General features: G+C 44.1%; 1 protein-coding gene across 7 annotated transcripts in view; it reads right to left on the bottom strand.

The window, feature by feature from the left end:
* The window catches only part of Kit (KIT proto-oncogene receptor tyrosine kinase), an 81,779-nt gene extending 72,609 nt beyond the window's left edge, over positions 1-9,170 (bottom strand). For 6 of the 7 annotated variants that reach the window (XM_023710918.1, XM_004627513.2, XM_023710919.1 and 3 more), the window contains exon 1: positions 9,017-9,170. In XM_023710918.1, coding sequence (XP_023566686.1) covers positions 9,017-9,083 — 67 coding nt within the window. In that variant the 5' untranslated portion in view covers positions 9,084-9,170. The remainder of the gene's footprint in view (positions 1-9,016) is intronic. The other variant, XM_004627514.2, reaches the window with a different exon arrangement.
* Between the last annotated feature and the right edge of the window lie 9,988 nt (positions 9,171-19,158).

Here is a 19,158-nt window from a genome sequence, read left to right as displayed (position 1 = left end):
CAAATGAGTTGACATGAACAAAGGTTGGCTTATAAAGCTTGCTATATATACTATTATCATATTTACCATATTATTAAAGGTTTAAAATTTGTTAATAAGAGTCAGAGATCATCTCTTGCCAAAATCCGATATCGAGACCACAATATTTATAATGTTGACTGGAGCCAAGGTTATTAGGTAGGAAGGAAGGAGACAGTAATTTGTTTTGAACTTCAAAACAATTCACGCTAGATTTCCATTGTACATTCAACATATGTAATTATATGCCGAAGTGAGATGCATACTTTTCCATTTTTTAAATTTATTTCTCTGAAGAACCAACTCCTTGACCAAATTACACTTACAAAAATCATATCCCATATGGCACTGTAGGCAATACTTCAAATCCTGAATAAGAACCCCATGAACCCTAAAAATTGTCCCAGCTCACCTTGTACTACTCCCTCCGGGGATTTTCTATGAGTTTTTTGGCTAACACTCACCCTCTATCTTGTGTTCACACAAGATGGGATTTTCACCAAATCCCATCCCACTCTTCAAGATTTATTTCAGGTCTCATAATTCCCTTTGAATGAGCCATTCATTCTACACAGGAAGTGATGCCTACATCTTCCAACTCAATCATAATGATTGTGACCAAACTGTTACTTCAATCTTACTACAAACGGCATGAAATTAGCATCCACCCAGCACTGATCTCTTTAAGGCAGGGATCTCATCTAGACATCAAACATTCCAATATGACAGGGGGGGAATGATGTCATCAACCAGAAGCTACTGAATTACAATTTCATTTCTACTACCTCTCCTGCCACTTGGCCAATGGTTGATCTATCGCACGTGATTAAACCATGACCATGAATGGCCAATGGTAAAGGGCACATAGGAAGGAAGCTAGAAGGAACAATCTACCTCTGAGAAATAAGGGTGAAAAGACTGAAGTGTTCCATCCTTCATCCGTGCAGACTTCTCTGCCTGGACACAGGCTGGAAGCTCACACAGCCTGACCACCTAGGTAGGCTCTAGACAATAAATTATAGATTTCTCCAGACATCAACCTCCCCTTTATCACTCTTATTTTGACATTCACTTTAAGGTACTGCACTCTACTACTTGTTCTGTGGTTAGATTCTCCTCCCCAATGGATCAATGACCTATTTTAAGCCTATGGGCCCTTTATTGACTATTTTCCATATAACCAAAAACTGGGCTCTAACCCAATGTTTGTGAGAAAATATTCTATGCTGCAAGCAAATGCATGAGGCAAGAAAAATGACTGCTTATTTTTCTATTTTCTAAGTATTTAGCAAGGATTTCAGACAAGCTGTTAAAGGGTCATCAAGGCAAGTGAGTCAGGTAGGACCTAACCATATCCAAATACCATTCTTTTCCTTTCTTTGCATCTAGCCGAGACCCTATAACCAGCTCTAGTAACATAATGAAGTTTATTCAACTCTTCCTATTAGAGAATTTTACATACACATACACACACACACACACACACACACATACACACACTCACACATGCACACACCTCAATTTCACTCAGGGCAATTTAAACTATGTGCATTTTCTCCCATTCTTCACTCACATAGAATAAATATTTGAAAACTGCCATTCACTAAACCTTGTCTCGTCTTATCTTTTCCAGGCTTCATAAATCCAATTTCTTTTAAGTTGCCTTCAAAGGGCCTGGCTCCCACAGTCGTCAACTGCAGCCTCCTCTACACCCAAAGGGTCCACTTCACTCTGAGGAAAGCAGACACCAGGTCTTCAAAATGGCCTCACCCAAAGAAACACATTATCTTCCCTCCACATTGTTCTTCACAAAAACTTCCTTTTCACCATGAGTGCTATGCACTTGTCACACAATGCTTTCTAAGCCCTACATCCTACCATAATATCATGGAGCCAGCTTCTGTGACTGTGCAGGTTAATTTTTTTTGTATGGACATGACCCTCAGAGGAATTCCACTTATATGCTCTCCCATCACGTCTGTGAGAATGAGTTTCAAGTAAAGGCAGCCTGCAAATAATCATTGAACAAACCTAGCAGAGCCTATCACCAGAGTCCTTCCAAGAACCTGCCTCTCCCTCAACTTTGTCTCCATGGATTTCACAGTACCACCATTATTCCCATACCTGCACCCACAGGAATGCCTGCTCACCTGTTTCATTGGTGCCTGACACAGAGAATGTACCAAAAACAGCATGCCAAGCAGACGACTATCACCTTCCTAGCACCTCCCAGACGCTCTCTCCTCTCCTGAGCAGGCAACTTATCATCCGGGCCCTTACCCATCTTGCCACCAGACACAGTCTAAAGAGCCTGACTTGAGTATCCTTCAACCCAGTTCTCCACCAACACATTGCTGTGAGCCACAGGACAGACACCCCAAGTTCCCTCCCAAACTCCCCCTTAGACACCTGGATGTTCCAGTCCATAGTAGCTTCCTGCATGCTCACCAAAAGCTGGAAGCAAATCTAACATCCACCAATAGATGGAAGGTCAGATAATACCATGGTACCTGCATACAATGGAGCACTACTCAGCCTTTAGCACATTCACAACAGGGCTATAATTCACAACTGCTGGTGACCTAAGCTGCCAGTGGTACACCCACACATGTCCCATGCACAACTGGACCATTTCTCTCACTACTTATGGTACAAGCTGCTGGAGGGGGCAGTCATGCATGTACCAGCAGTGGTTCAAGCATCAAAACAGAAGGAAACTCTGCCCTGCATTCCAGTGTGGATGAACCCTGAAGGACATTACACTAAGTAACATAAGCCACAGACAGAAAAGTTGAATTCCTTGTGGTTCCACTCAACAGTAGTTACCTGGAATGGTCCAATTCAGGACAGGAAGTACTAGCGGCCCCAACTTGGGCAGTTGTTCCTAAATGGGTACAGAGTTTCAATTCTGCAAGATGGAAGTGTGCTGGAGGCAGCTGCAGAGCAATGGGAAGGCACTTTATGCTACAGTTAAAATGGCTTGATTCATGTTGTGTATATTTCACTAGAATTAAAAAGAATCCCCTCCCTCTTGGCTGCCCCCAGCAAAGGAGCGGCTGGAGTTTTGCTGCAGGGCATGCAGCACCGTGCTTCCCAGACTGTGCAGTGTGTGCTTCACAGACAGAAGAGTGAGCAGGTGACCCTGGCCCCGGTCAGGTCAGATCTACCTTGGCCTGGACTTCAAGAACTTCCTCATAGTCCGGCCAGCCCTCCGATCCATACACTCATCCAGCACAGCTTGTGCTACTCAAGGGTCCGCTTTCCAGGCTCCTCCCCTCCTTACCTGAGCCACCTCTCCAAATGAAGGCTTTAATAATCCTAAAATAAGACCTTAATACCCAGTTCCATGTTCTTGCTGCTTTTTCCCAAGGGACGCTTCAATTACAGACACTCTACTCTGCTCCTGGAAGGTGCACAAACTAATCTCAAGTATTATCCCCCACATATACTTTTACTGATCCCTGACCTCTATTATCACCTGCTCTCCAAGATCTGGACTCTTCTTTTATAAAATCCTGCCTAATGCCATGTGTGGGGACACAGGCCTGCAATCCCAGCACTTGGCAGGTTGAGGCAAGAAGACTGCCTGGCAAGTTCAAGGCCAGTCTAAACCACATAAGCAAGATCCTATCTTAAAACAACCCACTAAAATGTTGCCTAGAGCCACCAGCCCTTAGCCCCCTAGCCCCCAGCCCCCAGCCCCCAGCCCCCAGCCCCTATTTGTAGGCCCTGCAAAGATCCAAGCTCAGGATTGATAAGCCTTTGTTAAACTGAATCCCAAAATGATCACTCCACTCTGTCCAAGTGCTAAACAATGGGAGAGCCATTAAAGCCAGAGTTGCTGAGCACTGCTGTGTCTGGCCCAGGGCAATGGACAAGTTCAGCTTGGTCCCTACTCTCAAAAAACAAAAAACAAAACAAAACAAAAAAAAAAAAAAAATCAAAGAAAAGCTCACCATTCACTCACAGTGGTTTCAAAGCTACTTTATATAATAAGGTAGCAGCTCATAAACTCTATATGAACCACTCACTTAAAGAAAATGGCCATTTAGAGATTCTTCCTCCTCCAAACTTCTAAAACTCTTTAGTCCCCTTGGAAGAAAATCAGCTAAGAGAAACAGATTCAAAAAGATCCAGGGGAGGTAGTATGGATGACCTAACCAGCTAGACTTTTTGAAAACTAATCATTACATGTACAAACTTAGCTTGGTGCAAAACAGTAAATAAAAATCAACCTACATTATCTGATTTTATAGCATTTCCATTTATGTCTCTCAGAGACAAAGCTAGAAGAGGAACCTAAGAAAATCCACCTGATGGTGGAGTCCACAAAATTTAAATTATAATTGCCTTGGGAGCCTTCGGCCATAGGCACCACTTCACAGATGAGAAAAGGAAGCCTACTGAGTGGGTAAGTGTTCTTCCTAGATCTCACAAGAGCAAGGAGCAGAACTGGGATTAAAAACTCAGGCTTCCACTTTCAGAAACCAAGCTCTTCACTCTACCGCCATGTGACCTGAATAATAATTTAGCTCAAACCTTAAATTCTGCAGAAATGGTTGCAATCCTAGCCATCCAGGTATACATTGGAAGCTATCTAAGGAAAGTGTCATATCCAAAACCTAAGCATGAAGACTAAAGCACACGATGAATAGGAAAATTATCCAGTGTCAATAGTGTTGTTGAAGGAATCCTCTAACATGTGCAGGAGTTTTTTCCTAGGGAAAAAGAAGTCTAAGATCTGTTCACTTTCTAAGACCAGTAATCCTCAAGTGTTACATCAAAAGCTATATGAAACAGCTGTTACATCAAAAAAACGTAGAAAACTCAAGACAAAAATTAAAAGTTCACTTCATTTTCAAAGCTGTTAAATTAGTATTTACTGATATCCAGGCGCAAAGATTGCAAAGGAATAGTGAAATTTCACTAGCTGGAGGAACCCACTCATTTGTTACATGCCGCATCCATCCCTATCCCAAGCCCCTTTATAAGAGTCCTCCTAACAGTCAGGGCAATTGTATTAAGAGTGTCATTCTCCTTTTAGGGGTCATAAGTTACTTTACAATTAGGAATTATGGCTAACATTTTGAGTACTAGAGTAAGACACTGTTCTAAAAGTTTTACACCCAGCAAAACATTTACTAGCACAGAGAGGTTAAATAATTTATCCAAAAGTCATTCAGCAAATAAGTGGCAAAACCAAGATGACACACTGAAGGTCAGCAAGGCAACTTGCTCCAGGGCCACCCAGCTGCCAGCTATGAGCCCTCAGCCCAGCACAGGTGGCCTGCTGATGCGCCTTCCACTGTAGACACCTGCCTGGTCCCATATCATTCACGGGGCCCAGGCAGTGAAGAAGCCAAAAATCAACCCACAACCACAGTTCTTCAAAAGAAGAAACTAAAACCTAAATAAAAATTCTCTACATCATGAAATACTGTCTCACTGTTTTCTGAAAAAGCAGACTCTGAGCAACAAACATGTCTACAAGCTACTGGATTAAAACCATTTTTACTTATTAGAAGCTTAAGTCTAAGTATGAGCTACATGATCACATCTAAAAATGTCAGAAATCAGTCTTTAGGCTGGGCTTATTCGCAAGTCCTCTACAATCAACCAAGATTTACACTGAATTTGTCCTTGATTGAAACTTTTACCTCTTGTTAACTCTACTAAGCCTTCCTCCTTTTGGATTTGCAGCCGTGAAAAAATATCTATTTGAGTTACTGAAACTGCATATGAAATTTTGCATATTTGGATTCCTACAAATGTCTTTTAATCCCACTTTGGAAAAGTTACCATACATGAATGCAGCAAAATAAAGCACTTCCTACCTCCTAGCCTGCCAATTCCCACACTAAATTCATTCCTCAGAAAATGTGGCGGTGGCAGCAGCCCGGACCACTTCTAAGGGCTCCTGAGCTGCCCCTCAGGATGCCGTGGCTCACTGGGCTCATTTCCTTGTGTCCCTCTTTAATCAAAACACTTGAGGAAGTGAGTCAAAATCCTAGGGTGACTTCTAACGGCTGTCAACAACAGCGGCAAAATTCATCACCGCAACATCTGTACATAAATGTACTACAAGGGAAGCCCACAAAATACTTGGCACTTTTCTGATGAGAAGTTCTTTGGGGAAAGGCAGGTGGGAATTTGTCATTTTGTCTCCTCATGCTTATCCAGCGTCAACAGCTAGCGGTATCTACCGCTACTGGGGGCTTTCTTTTTCAATATTATGCACAAGTCTACAATGCCAAGGCGGTTTTTCTTTTTCAGTGTGGGGGATGGATTTCAACTGACTTGCACCACTATTGTGGAGATAGCTTATCTCCCTCTCTAGGGACCCTAACACCTAAAGTCCTCATACAGCGGGCCAGATGCCTGCCTTCCCCAGCTATCAAGGAATGAACCCTTTCTCAGTACGTATTTCCCTAAATTGACAACACTCTTAACTCAAATGCCATAAAACAAGCAATCCCAGGTCCCTTTCACAGCAACTGACCATCCTGTAGGCACACACTCAACATTTCTAACTGAGCATCACTTTACAACAGATTCTGGTGAGCCCTATAAAAGGATACACAGGTGGGCACATGCAGCTGAGCTCAGTCTCCCCCACTGATTATCTTGGGCAAGTGACTTAGCCACATTCTCCAGTTTATAGCAGCCTTAGTAATAGTCTTCCTGGACTTAGAAGAATAGGAAATAACAGGTAAAGGCCTCAGTACAGAGCCTAGCACACAGTTTCCAACTGAGCCAGGACTAAACACAACCTACATGTACTATATATGAAATTTAAAGCATGTTAGAAAGCTCATCGCTAAAGTCCAGCGTACATGACTTATAAAGTCATAAGAAAAAGTGTGGAAAAGCCCACATAGTTATCTGGGAATCCTTACAAAAGGATCTTGTTATTCCCAGCAGAATAATAATCCAGAAAGCCCTGCACCAGGTGCTGAGGCCCCCAATCTCACACCTGCAGGAACAGGAGGAAGAAGGCATGATTCAGTGTTCATGGTGGTTCATCCTGTTGGTCCCTGCTATAACCGCTGAGGGTGCCAGAGGAGGTGATGACAGAACAGGAACCTCATACCCCTTAGAGAGCAATGCTTAGCAAGGGGCAGGGCAGTAGGATGCTCCCAGGTACCACCTGACAGGGGTCAGGAAAGGAACTGAAAAAGTGCCGGGTCTCCACCCAGAAGGCTGGAGGGGCATTCTGGACAGGAAGGGTGCTTCCTGACTTCCAATGCCCTGAAGTCCACTCTTGAGGAAACTGGACTCCCGAGAATCGACATGACCTGCCCAAGGGCACACACAACCAGCGTAAGTCAGAGAAAAGGAATCAAGAATCCCAGGGGCAAAAGAAGGATCTGTTACTACACCACTATGACAGATCTACAATCCTTTTGCCAATAAGCTATTGGACAGAGCAGGCTAATCATGAGGGCAGGGGACTATTCATTTAATGAAATGTAAAAAGACAAAGCAGAAAAGATAAAGACTATAGGGGTCATTTAAGCTAAGGCTTCCAGCTGGTGACCCTGTGACCCCTCCTGCTCGGGTGCAAGGGTCCAGATGCGAAGCCTCTTCCCCAAGCTTAATAGTGGGGAGGGGTGTTGGGTCTTGAGACTTCCCGGAGAAACCGGCCAGTCGTCTCGCAACAGATCACTATGACACTGGCTTTCTTTCCAGTACTGGATACCTCTGTAGACTCACTTTCTGTCGTTACACCATTAGGGTAATCTAAACGTTTTTGCTTTTGAATGACCCGAGAAAGAAAAGTGCTTGGGGACTGGCCAGGCACGCACACCAGCGACACCTGGACAAAAGGGAAGAGAGGCAGGAATGTGACTCAGGGGCTCCCTGAGCCTGCAGCTTCCTCTGTTCCTTGAGACCTGAGTTCCCGCGCCCATATAACTGGATTTTCCTAAGAACCTACTGAGGGCTGCCGTAAGTTCCATTCCATCTTCCACACCTCACCTCAGGCAGCCCCGAGTGTAGATACCACGTGGGAGGAGGTTCCAGACTCCCAAAATTCCCGACGAAAATAGTCACCTGCGATTACAGGTCGCAGACCCAGGGACACGGGCTTCCAGAGTCCTGGCAGTGTCTTCGGGCACTGTAGCCGGGCACGCGAGGTGGCCGGGTGGGGGACCGCAGCGTCCCAGCGCCGCTGTGCCTGCCTCAGCGGAACAGCAGCCTCCAGCCGCTCCCGGCGCGTGGCAGCAAGCGAACGGCAGGCTGCGGAGAGGGGCGAGCCCTCAGCACCGGATTTACAAAAAGCACAAAGTCTGCAACCTAGCGGCTGCTTGCTACACGCCCTGCTCAAGTTGCTCGTGCCGCCGTCACCTCCAAGCTCGCGGGGTCCCAACCCAGAGCCGCACGCCGCGTGCTACCAGTGCAACAGCACCACCGGCGTGGGGAAGCGCGGCCCCCTCGGACCCTTCTCCACCGGTGGCGCCGCGCGCGGGCAGGGGCAACATCAGCTCGGTCCCAAGCCGCCCCGCGCACAAAGACCGCCTGCGGTTGAAAGGCAACCGCTGCAGAGGGAAGAAAAGGCTTTCCAACTTTGCCCTCGTCGCCTCCGAGGTCCTGCGGGTCGGTCCTCCCTTGCGCAGGTCACACACACGCAACTTTTAACAAAAGGAAGCTGCGGCCGCGCCTCGCTCGGCGAGATAATGCGCTCGGTGCGAACCCCGAGCCGCCCGCCTCGACCAGCCGCGCAGTCGGCACAAAAGCAGCCTCAAACTCCCCCACAGTCTGCAGCCTCGTTCGTGCCGAAAGTCCCCTCGCTGTCCCTATTCAATGAAAACCCCAGGCTCTGCGTCCCCTGCCACCAGAGGCTGGGGTCTCCTAGCGCAGGTGAGCGAGGCTGGGCGCAGGAGTCTCGGAGCAGCCTGGAATCTTCCCAGAGGCTGGAGTGCACCACAGCCCTTCTCGGGACGCACCCTGGCGGCTTCAAGCCTCCGCGGCGGCCCGGGTACCCGTCGCACCCTCTCACCTGGTCGGACGCGGAGCAGGAGGTGCAGGACGCAGAGGAAATCCCAGGCGCCGCGAGCGCCTCTCATCGCGGTGGCTGCGCTGGCTGCGGAGCTCTGCTCCACGTTGCAGCTCTCGCCCAAGTGCACAGAGCGCGGCAAAGCCGAGCCCCCAGAGCGCGAGCGCCGAGCGCCGCGCGGCCGCCCCTCCTCCAGCGCCCTCCCCTCGCGCCGGCCACGCCCCTCCCGGCGCCCCTCCTCGCCTGCCCTCACTCGCTCCCTCCCCTCGGCGTCCGGCCGGGGCCTCGGACTTGCGGATCCCGCCGGGCTGAACCCGCCCAGAGGGGGCAGGACCCGCGGGCCCTCTCGGGTCGCTGTAGACCCCGGAGCCTCTTTGCTCTGTGTCCCCTCCCGGGTGATGTGGTCGGCTCCTGGCCGAGGGCGGTGCTGCTCGCACGCTTTGTGAAGCCACGCAGCACGAGCAGTGGGGCACCAGCCCGCCGCCTGGCAGGTGCTCCCCAGGTAACAAAACTCGGCCGCCGCTCGGGGACCGTGCTCGGACTGGAGGAGGCTGGACGCCTGGGGGCTGCAGTGGCGCTGCCCGCAATTGGAGGGCGCGGGGGTTAGGCAAGGGCCCCAACATCCCTCCCTTTTCTGATAGTCGAGGGGCGCCCATGGGGGTGCCTGGCACCTCTGCAAAAGGCTGGGCCGGGGTTTAGGTATTTTTTCTCACCTGCTGCGTAACGTGTAGAACACAGTTGATATCCGTGGTTCTGGTGGCCTCCGCCCACCCATGTCTACTGAGACTTTTCTGGAGAGGTAGGCAGCAGTGAGGAGGGGTGGCTTGTGACGTTTGCTCTGGGACCCTGGTGTAAGCCCACTCGCTTCTGGGACCCTTGCAGTTTTCCTTCTTTTCCTCCTTCCTTCGTTTCTTTTATGTATTTATTTTTTTCTTTTCTTCTTTTTTTTCTTTCCTGTTTCTCTGTCTCCGTTTTACACTGCATTTGTGGAGCTGGGGATCCTGAGGTCCTTTAGGCTGCCTAGGCCAAGAGCAAAATAAAAGTAAAATTTCTTTCGGCCAGACTCCGCAGCCTAGGATATGTTCCCTCCACTTGCTCTCGGTGGCCGTCTTTGACTCACCCTACCTGTCTGTGTAGGATGTTGTGGTTCTTCTTATCCTGTCATTGCATCCTCAGTGGCAGCTTTGTGCATCCGTATTTATTCCCGTAGTGGCCTGCCAAACACCAGTTACAATGGGGAGGCCCAGAGGTTGAGCCCTTGTTTTAAGACCTAGTATGTCAAGCATTCTCTATACATTCTAATAAACCAATAAAAAATGCCTCCAGAGAGGTTGAGGATGAAACTACAAGGGAAATATCCATTAGGAAAAAAAAAAAGAACACAGAATGATTTTAAGATACATCCAAAATATGTAATATCCCAACTCTCCTGCTCTGTTTAATATTGAATTCTAAGACTCCTAAGCAGGATTAAGAAAACTAATTTGAAAGGTAATTACAAAAAACTTGTGGGTACTAGAGGATGGTCTAATGATCATTGTGTTTTACTGCCTATCTTTAAATTTGTTCATTTCACTTATTCTTTCAACATCCTTTTTTTTTTTTTTTTTTTTTTCTACAACCAGGGATTGAACTCAGGCCCTTGTGCTTGCCAGGTCAACATCCATTTTCAAAGCTGTTGTTAATACACAGACGTGGACCCTGCTCTCTCAGACCTTATGGGAGCCTACCCTGAAATGTGCTAGCAAAGGGTCCAAGTTGCACAGCTCTGTGGGAGGGTGTCATCAGGCATATTGATTGTGTGTATGTGTGTGTGTGTGTGTGTGTGTGTGTTACTGGGAATTGAACTCAGGACCTTCAAACTGAGCCATATCCCTCCTTTTTAAATTTTCCAACAAGGTCTCACTAAGTCACCCAGGCTGGGCTGAAACATTCGATCCTGCTATCTCACAGGCTTGGCTATCATTCATGTTTCTCAGGATAACAGAGTAAAAGATACCATTCAAAGCAATCACAGGTTTCTAGGTTCTTGATTTATTTCTAAAATCAATTTTGTAGTGAGGAAAAAAGTCACTATGAGTTAAAATATCAACATTACGCCGGAGAGAGAAAAATTACAATTTTCTTCTTCAATCAACTGTTATTGGAGAGGCTAGCGTATTCAGAAGAGTGGGTGAAAAGAGACCATATTGCAATTTGATTCCAGGCAAGAAACTTCTATCAGGATAAAAGGAAAAAAGGAATAGGGAGTTATGCAATGCTGGACTGTTGTTCTTGTTTGTTAGTCCACAAACATTTGTTAAGCATCCTAGTAGGCACCAAGACCAGCAAAAATAAAACAAAGTTCCAGACTAGGGGAATCCACAACACAATGACAAAAACACACACCCAAACAAGAAACATGTATCTACTAACAGCTCTCGTTCAGCCAGTGAACACCAACTCACCCATATTGACTGGTAGAATATTGAAATCTTTCTGTACTGATTTAAAAAAAAAAACACCCCCCCAAGTATCTCTTAAGTCTCCTCTACCCTAACCCACTCTTGAGACACCTGAAGCCTCCTTAGATCCAGCACTTACTGATTCAGTGCCAAACACAGCAGAGAGCCTGTAGTACTTGGGCTGTTCAGGTTGTTAAGAATTTTTAATAACACCCCCTGCTTGGTCTGTAGTGAAACAAGGTACATATAACATGCTGTTCGTGAAGGGCTCTGGGAATGAACCATAAACAGATCAGCACTGTCCAACACAACATTTGCAATTCTGGAGGTATTTTATATCTCAAGTAGGATGTTGGGATGAGTTCTATCCTGTGTTCTATAATAACCTCTTGACTCATCAATTACGCTTTATATATTTTTTCATGAGCTTAGTGAAAACAATTATGCAAATTGTACAAACACAGTTCAAACCAATGAAGCAAGTAAAGAAACTTAGAGTTTGTAGGCTCTTATAACTGGAAAACTGGGAGTGATGTGTTTCAGCCTTTCCTGGATGTAAGGGCTCAAAGTCATCAGGAGCGAAGAGGGATGTGGCCCACAGTGTGTGTCTGTGTGTGATAGGACTTTTCTTCCTCTCTGTCCGTCACCAATATTTTCTTTCCTCTGCTGCTTTGCTGTCCTCATGTGCATTCCAGCGACTCTGGGCTTACAGCTTATTGGTGCCAAGGGAAGCAGAACTTCCTTGCCCCCATGAATATCTCCTGAAGAAGGTCTATAGCTGTAGGGTAGGGTGGTGCATGCCTGTGATCCCAGCACTTAGGAGGCTGAAGCAGGAGGATCTCTGAGACTTCAAGACCAACCTGGGCTGCACAGTGAGTTCAAGGCTAGCCTAGGCTACACAGCAAGATCTTGTCTCAGAAAAACAAAACAAAGCAAAGCAAAATGCTATGACACATAAAGTATAATGATGGTACAATATTTAATTGAATATATGTATCATAATTCTGGATCTTAATAATTTCTCTACTTTTTCTTTTTTTTCACAGAACAAAACTAAATTTAATCCAAATTAGGTGCAGCATTTTCTGGGTAGGACACTTTTTCAGATTGTCTTACTAGGTAATTCAGGCCAGCTGGAACTCATTCTTTTAGAGGGGTAACAAAATCTCATTATGTAGTTCAGGGTGGTCTTGAACTCCCTTTGTAGCCTCACTTTGTAGTCTTGAACTCACTTTGTAGCCAGAGTCTCATTTTGTAGTTTAGGCTGGTCTCGAACTCTTGTTGATCTGTCTTAGTCTCCTCAAGGCTAGAATTATAGGCATATGCCAATATGTGTGGCTTTTCTGCATTTTTAATGTTTATAGATTACTTGGTATGTGCACATATGTAAATCCTGGCACTTGGGAAGCTAAGGCAGAAAGATTGGAAGCTCAAGACTAGCCCAAGCAACAAAGGTACTAAAAAAAAGTGTGTAATAGTGCGTGCCTATAATCGCAGCACTCAAGAGGCTGAGGGAGGAGAATCACCTTGAGTTCAGTCCATCCTGGGTTACACAGTGAGTTCAAGACCAGCCTGAAGTACATAGTGAAACCCTGTCTCAAAATCAATCCATCCATCCATCCATCCATCTCTGTATACTGTAGGAAGGGCCAGGGACTGAGCAACCAGCTTAGACAGAGGAGTCTGGTGCCTGACCCATCCCCCTATAGGGTGGAAAACCCTCAGGACCAGGGAACTAGTTCAGCGAACTAGCTCAGCCAGAGGAACCCAGGGTAAATCCACTCTAACAAGGGGAAACACTTTGCATACAAACTCTTAATTTATGATTTATTCTGTTACATAACTATAGAATTTGCTCCTATAGTCTAAAGTACAAGATTAATAGTTACCACAGTTTCTCAATTTCTCAGTTTTGCTTCATGCTATCAGTATTAACTGTACCATGGTAGCTAAGGTGTCATATCTGTTGTAATCACTTGTTCTCCCTTGGATAACAATATTGGGAAGAACTGGGGTGATAACCAGAGCCCTACACCTACCTAAAGACTAAGAGCACAGCCAAACAGAAACCCATATCCCATTCACAATTATGTGAGAAGGTAGGATCTTGGGATAGACACAAACCAAGAATCTCTCATATGCAGAAGCTATCCCAAAGAATGGACTTTTCCTAGAGAGGCTTTGATACTAGTGATATAGCTACCCACTACCAAAACTGACAAGGATCATCACAGAAAACAGAATAAATTTTTTTTCAAATATAAAATGTCAAGAAAAAGGATTAAAATGTAATCTCAGACCTCCAGCTTACCCAGTACAAATCCAGAAGACATCAACATAGAACTTGGAAATTATAGACTTGAACTTGCTGAAATGCTAGCAGCTGAAGTACAGAAAAAGCTCCAGGAGGCTATAGAGGAAATCAGATCAGAAATAGTCTCTCAAGTAAAAAAAGAAATGACAACCATAAAGATAGAATTTCTGAGCATATCTAAAGAAGTAATAATAATAATGATAGTAATAATAATAATAAAGATGAGCAAAAAAATGATGGAAACCTTGAATGAACATTATAGGAAAGAATTAGAATGCATGAAACAGATTCAAAGATAAATCCAAGAAATTAAAAATTCTATTCAAAGCTGGTAAAACAACTTGATTGAAACTAAGGATAGATTTTCAGTCTTTGACTATGATTCAGATTGAGGGAGCTCTGGTTTTCCACCTTGAGCATTGCTTCCTGGCTCTGAAGGGGAAGATGGTATACATCTCTATCTCCTGGAGAAGCTTGTTGCATTGGCTTTCCTGATGGGAACTTTCCTTTCCTCATCTTTGGAGGAGCTCAGAACTTCACTTCTGCTGAAGATGAATGTGATAGTGTGCCCAAGGAGAGTCACATGGAGAGAAAACTTTCTCTCAGGCTTTCACAGACAGCAAATTGGTCAAGCAATGGCTGTGAGTCATCCATATGGCTGACGATGACAAAGGATCTACAAAGTGCAGTACAGGGTTGCAGGATAAATCCTGAGGGGACTTGACTGACCTTATCAGATACAAAAATTACATTTCTTGTTATGTAGGTCTTGCTTTATCTTGGTCTTAACCATCCAGCAGAAAAGTATAAAAATGAGGTATATAAAGTAAAGCCATATTAATATGCTGAGCTGTAAAAGGCTCTAGTCAACAACTGTGGACAACCCTCTACTATTGTAGACTACTGGACTGTGTTGGATTGTTTTGCTGAATTCAAGCACCTATAATATTTAGATGCCAACAGAATACCCATCTCTGACAGGACTGAACTGGAGAGGGGGGATACAGAGGAACGACCATTTTGTATTTGTATATACAGAATAGTTAGGATAGATGTATGGCTGCTTTTGCTTAGTTCAGAGAGAGGAAGGATTTGTAGTAGTAGTGTTTGGACCGGATATCCTGGCTGCTTCTTGTGCTGTGGAAGACCATTGAGATGATAACAATGTGCAGCGTATTAATTATTGAAAATGTCCTATTAATCAGCTTGGAAAGTGTCTCATTGATATTTGTTTCTTAATAAAATAAAATTTTTTTAAAAATGAAGATGAATGTGTACTTTTTGGGGTGAGCATTGCTTCCTGGAGCAGTTCTTACTTTGAGCATTGCTTCCTGGCTCCAGTTCAGATCCTGCAGCCTGCTAGCACAGATCCTTCATCCCACTGGCACAGACTTTCTGACTTCTACCACTCACCTTTGGGTCTCCCCAGCCCAAATCCATGAAGCACACTGGCAGGAAGCATTGTTGTGGGCTCTTGGCCTCAGTTGGACTTGTGTGAGGCATTGTTATGGGCTCTAGGTCGTCAGCTGAACTCAAGCAGGACATTTGTGTGGGATCTAGGCCCTCAGCTGTATTCTTTGGTCTTCAGTATATGGACAGATTTCCTGCACTCTTTGTGCATGATTCTTTGGATGATTCATTATAAACATAATCTTATAAAATGTGTTCTATATTGTATTGTTACCCTTGTAAAACCCCAAACCATGACAGCATTGGAGCTAATGAACATGAAAGACCTCCTAAATACAATGACAAAGAACTAAGAAATGATGATTCTGTAGAAGAGAAGACCCCAAAAATTCCACTAAAAGACTCTTAGACCTTATAAGCAAATTCAGCAGCATAGCTGGATACAAATTCAACACTCAAAAATCAATAGCATTCCTGTACACAAAGAACAAACTTCCTGAGAGAGAAATTAGGGAAAACCACACTGCACAATAGCATCAAAAAAAAAAAAAGAAAGAAAGAAACAGGAATCCAACAAAGGAAGTAAAAGACATATACATTGAAAATTACACTAGTGTAAAAAAAGACATTAGAGAGGATTTCAGAAAATGGAAAGATATTCCTTGCTCGTGGAGAGAAAGAACCAACATTGTAAATATGGTCATACTTCCAAACTGTTATATAGATGCAATGCAATCCCCATCAAAAGACCATTATCATACTCAGATCTAGAGAAAACAGTCCTAAAATTCATTTGGAATCAGAAGAGATGTAGAATAGCAAAAGCAGTCCAGGCCAACAAAAGCAAGGCAGGAGGCAATCCCTGCCTTAAAATTATACCACAAAGCTACTATAATAAAATCAACATGGTACTGAAAATAAAATAGACCCAAAGATCAGTGGAACAGATTAGAAGATACAGACACAATGACACACTTAGCCACCTTATTTTGACAAAGGGACCAAACATGTTCACTGGAAGAAAGATAGCCTCTTTAATAAATGGTGCTAGAAAAACTGGCTTTCCACATGCTAAAAACTAAAACTAGACCTAGGTCTATCACCGTACACTAAACTAAAGTCAAAATAGATTAAAGATCTAAATATTAAAACATTCACCAAATCTATTGGAAATTAGGTAGGAATCTTGAAGACATGGGTTTAGGCATAGTGTTTATGAACAAAAACCAAACTGCCGGAAATATTTCAAAGAATGAAAAATTTGGATCCCATTAAATTTTTTTTTTGCACATCAAAAGGAATTATCAACAAAGTGAAAAGAAAACCCAGGAATTAGGAAATCTTTTTAGCTAACTGTCCCTCGGACAAAGGACTTCTATCTAAATCACACCACCAAAATTCAAAGACCCAATCCAAAGATGGGCCTCTGAAATGAATACACACTTTTCAGATGAGATACAAATGGCAAATAAATATATGAAAAATATTCCACATCATTGGTCATTTGAGAAATGCAAGATAAAGCAACACTAAGATTCTATTTCACACCAGGAAGAATGGCTATTATCAAAAAACCAACCAACACCAAATGCTGGAGGAGCTGTTGGGGGAAATGAATGCTTCTCCATTGTTGGTGGCAGTGTTGCCTGGTACATCCACTGTGCAAATCAGTGTGGAGATTCCTTAAGAACTACAATTAGAGGTCCCACTCGACCTACCTCTTCCAGGTATTTTTCCAGAAATAATGAAATCATCATACCTCAGTGAAGCATGTACACTCATATTTATAGCAGCACAATTTGTAATAGCTAAATATTGGGAACAACCCAAATGTCCACCAATGAAGAAATGGATTTAAAAAGATATTTTTTATAATTGAGTATTACTCAGCTATAAAGAAGATAAAATTGAGGTTTTTATAGGTAGATGGATGCAACTAGAGTAAGTGAAATAAATCACACGTGCATGTGTACGCATCTTACCATCTTCCTAATGTAAGAGACTGAAAGCATAGGAGCCAGGGAAATAGCTCAGTGGTCTAAGTGCTTGCCTGGCAAGCACAAGGACCTGAGTTTGATCCCCAGTACTGTATGGTGTGCCAGCCCCACGCTGAACTGGCCACCAAAACCAGGCATGGTGGCATAATTGCCTGTAATTCCAGTGTTGGGGAGTCTGAGAAAGAAGGATCATTGAGTCTGAGCTGCATAGTGAGATCCTGTACCAAATAAATAAAGAGTTAAAAAAAAAGACACTGAAAGCATAAATAAGACCCAAATGGTACAGGAGATATTATGAAAGGAAAATAAACTGCTCAAAAGGAAAGAACAACTGGGAGAGAGAAAAAGAGAAAAGGGAAAAAATGTGTGTGTGTGTGTGTGTGTGTGTGTGTGTGTGTGTATAATAGCTGTGGTAATCATACTAATAATTTCTATTCTTAGAAAGGAACAGATAGTATATTCTTTGATTAATTTTGCATGCCTATGTCTGATAATCTGAGCAACTACTTTGAAGGTAATATGCAATATAATAACCATTGTTAATTTCCTATCATCTTGTTTTGAAATTCTGTATCTTCTGAATTTTTTTCTCTTTCTTTAAAATAAAAATAAATAAATAACCCCAACTTATATGACAATGAATATCTTGGTGAAAAAAAACTTGCCTTTTTTGATTATTTAGATTCCTAGAAAAGAAATCACCAAGGTCATAATATGCTTCACCTGTGCTGTTCAATAGCCTTTTTGTCAGTAATCATCTGACAGTCCTTTCTCCATAAAGCTAAAGAAACAAGTCTGTGAGCCCCATTGTAAGACTCCATGCTAACAATAACCACCTCATAGATTGTGCAGATGAAAGGAGCCAAAGCATGGTCTTCCTTCCAGCTCTTCTCTGTATTTACCCAACACCTGCCATGGGCATGATCTGCTCCATGAGGGGCTATACATAGACATTGTCCTCCTAGGGAAAGAGGACACGGGGTGGGGGGGAGGGACCAAGACTGCATTGCTGTAAATTCTCTGATAGCTCCACACAGAGCCAGAGAATCCCACAAGAGCACCCAGATACTAGCGTCCTCAGCCTTCCCTGGAAAGGGTAAGAAGGGCAAAGGAGAGCAAAGCCAGGGAGACCAGAAATAGTGGGAGGTTGTGAGGAGCAAGCAGTCTTGGAGAACAGAGCTATGACCACAGAGATGGCCAAGAGCTGTGGATGGCCCAGTGTAGAGGTGCACACCTGTAATTCCAACACTATGAGGGACTGAGGCAAGAGGATCATAAGTTCAAGTCCAGCCTGGGCAACTTGAAGGTAAGTGGGAAAAGGGTGTCAGGATGGTGGCTCTACCTGGTATGAGCTACCTGTGTTCCCCCAAGCAAGACATGGAGGCACATGGGTGAAAGACTTGGAGTTGAACTTGTTGGATCTGAGATGTTCAGGGAGTTCTAAGAACCAGATCTGAAGGCCTAGGGCTCTGCATGGAACCAGGCTGTGGAGAAGCAGCTGCAGTCTTGGGTCTGGATGAGGTCACTTGAGAGAGAGGTCACTATGAGGAAAGCAGAGGTAGATGTCATCTCCTGGGGTAATACCCACATGGAAGGGACAGACACGTTAAGGAATCACAGGAAACCATTGTAGTGGCCCAGGCTTTGGCACTAGGCCTGACAGACCAGGCCAAACATCAAAGTGGAGTGACTGAGTCTAAAGTTGCATGTCAGTATGCTAAAACTAAGCCATTAAAGCGACCACCCTAAAAAAAAAGATGACAGCGCTGACAGTCACATTTCCATAAAAGCCAATTCCATTTAACATGATCCTGAAGTTCCCTCTGCCTTAATCCTTACAAGAAAAGCAACCCCATGTTAACCAACCAGTTATATTTTTATTCTGCCTTCTTTTACAAAGAAAGTAACTTTGAAATGATCCATCTGCTTTTTGTTTCTTCAACCTTTTCCACTATATAAAACCAAACTGCTGTTTGTCTC

Source organism: Octodon degus, unplaced genomic scaffold (assembly GCF_000260255.1).
Source record: "Octodon degus isolate 3935 unplaced genomic scaffold, OctDeg1.0 scaffold00019, whole genome shotgun sequence".
In the NCBI taxonomy this organism is placed as follows: Eukaryota; Metazoa; Chordata; class Mammalia; order Rodentia; family Octodontidae; genus Octodon; species Octodon degus.
The sequence above is the reverse complement of the archived record's forward strand: the minus strand, read 5'-3'. Positions and strand labels throughout refer to the sequence as shown.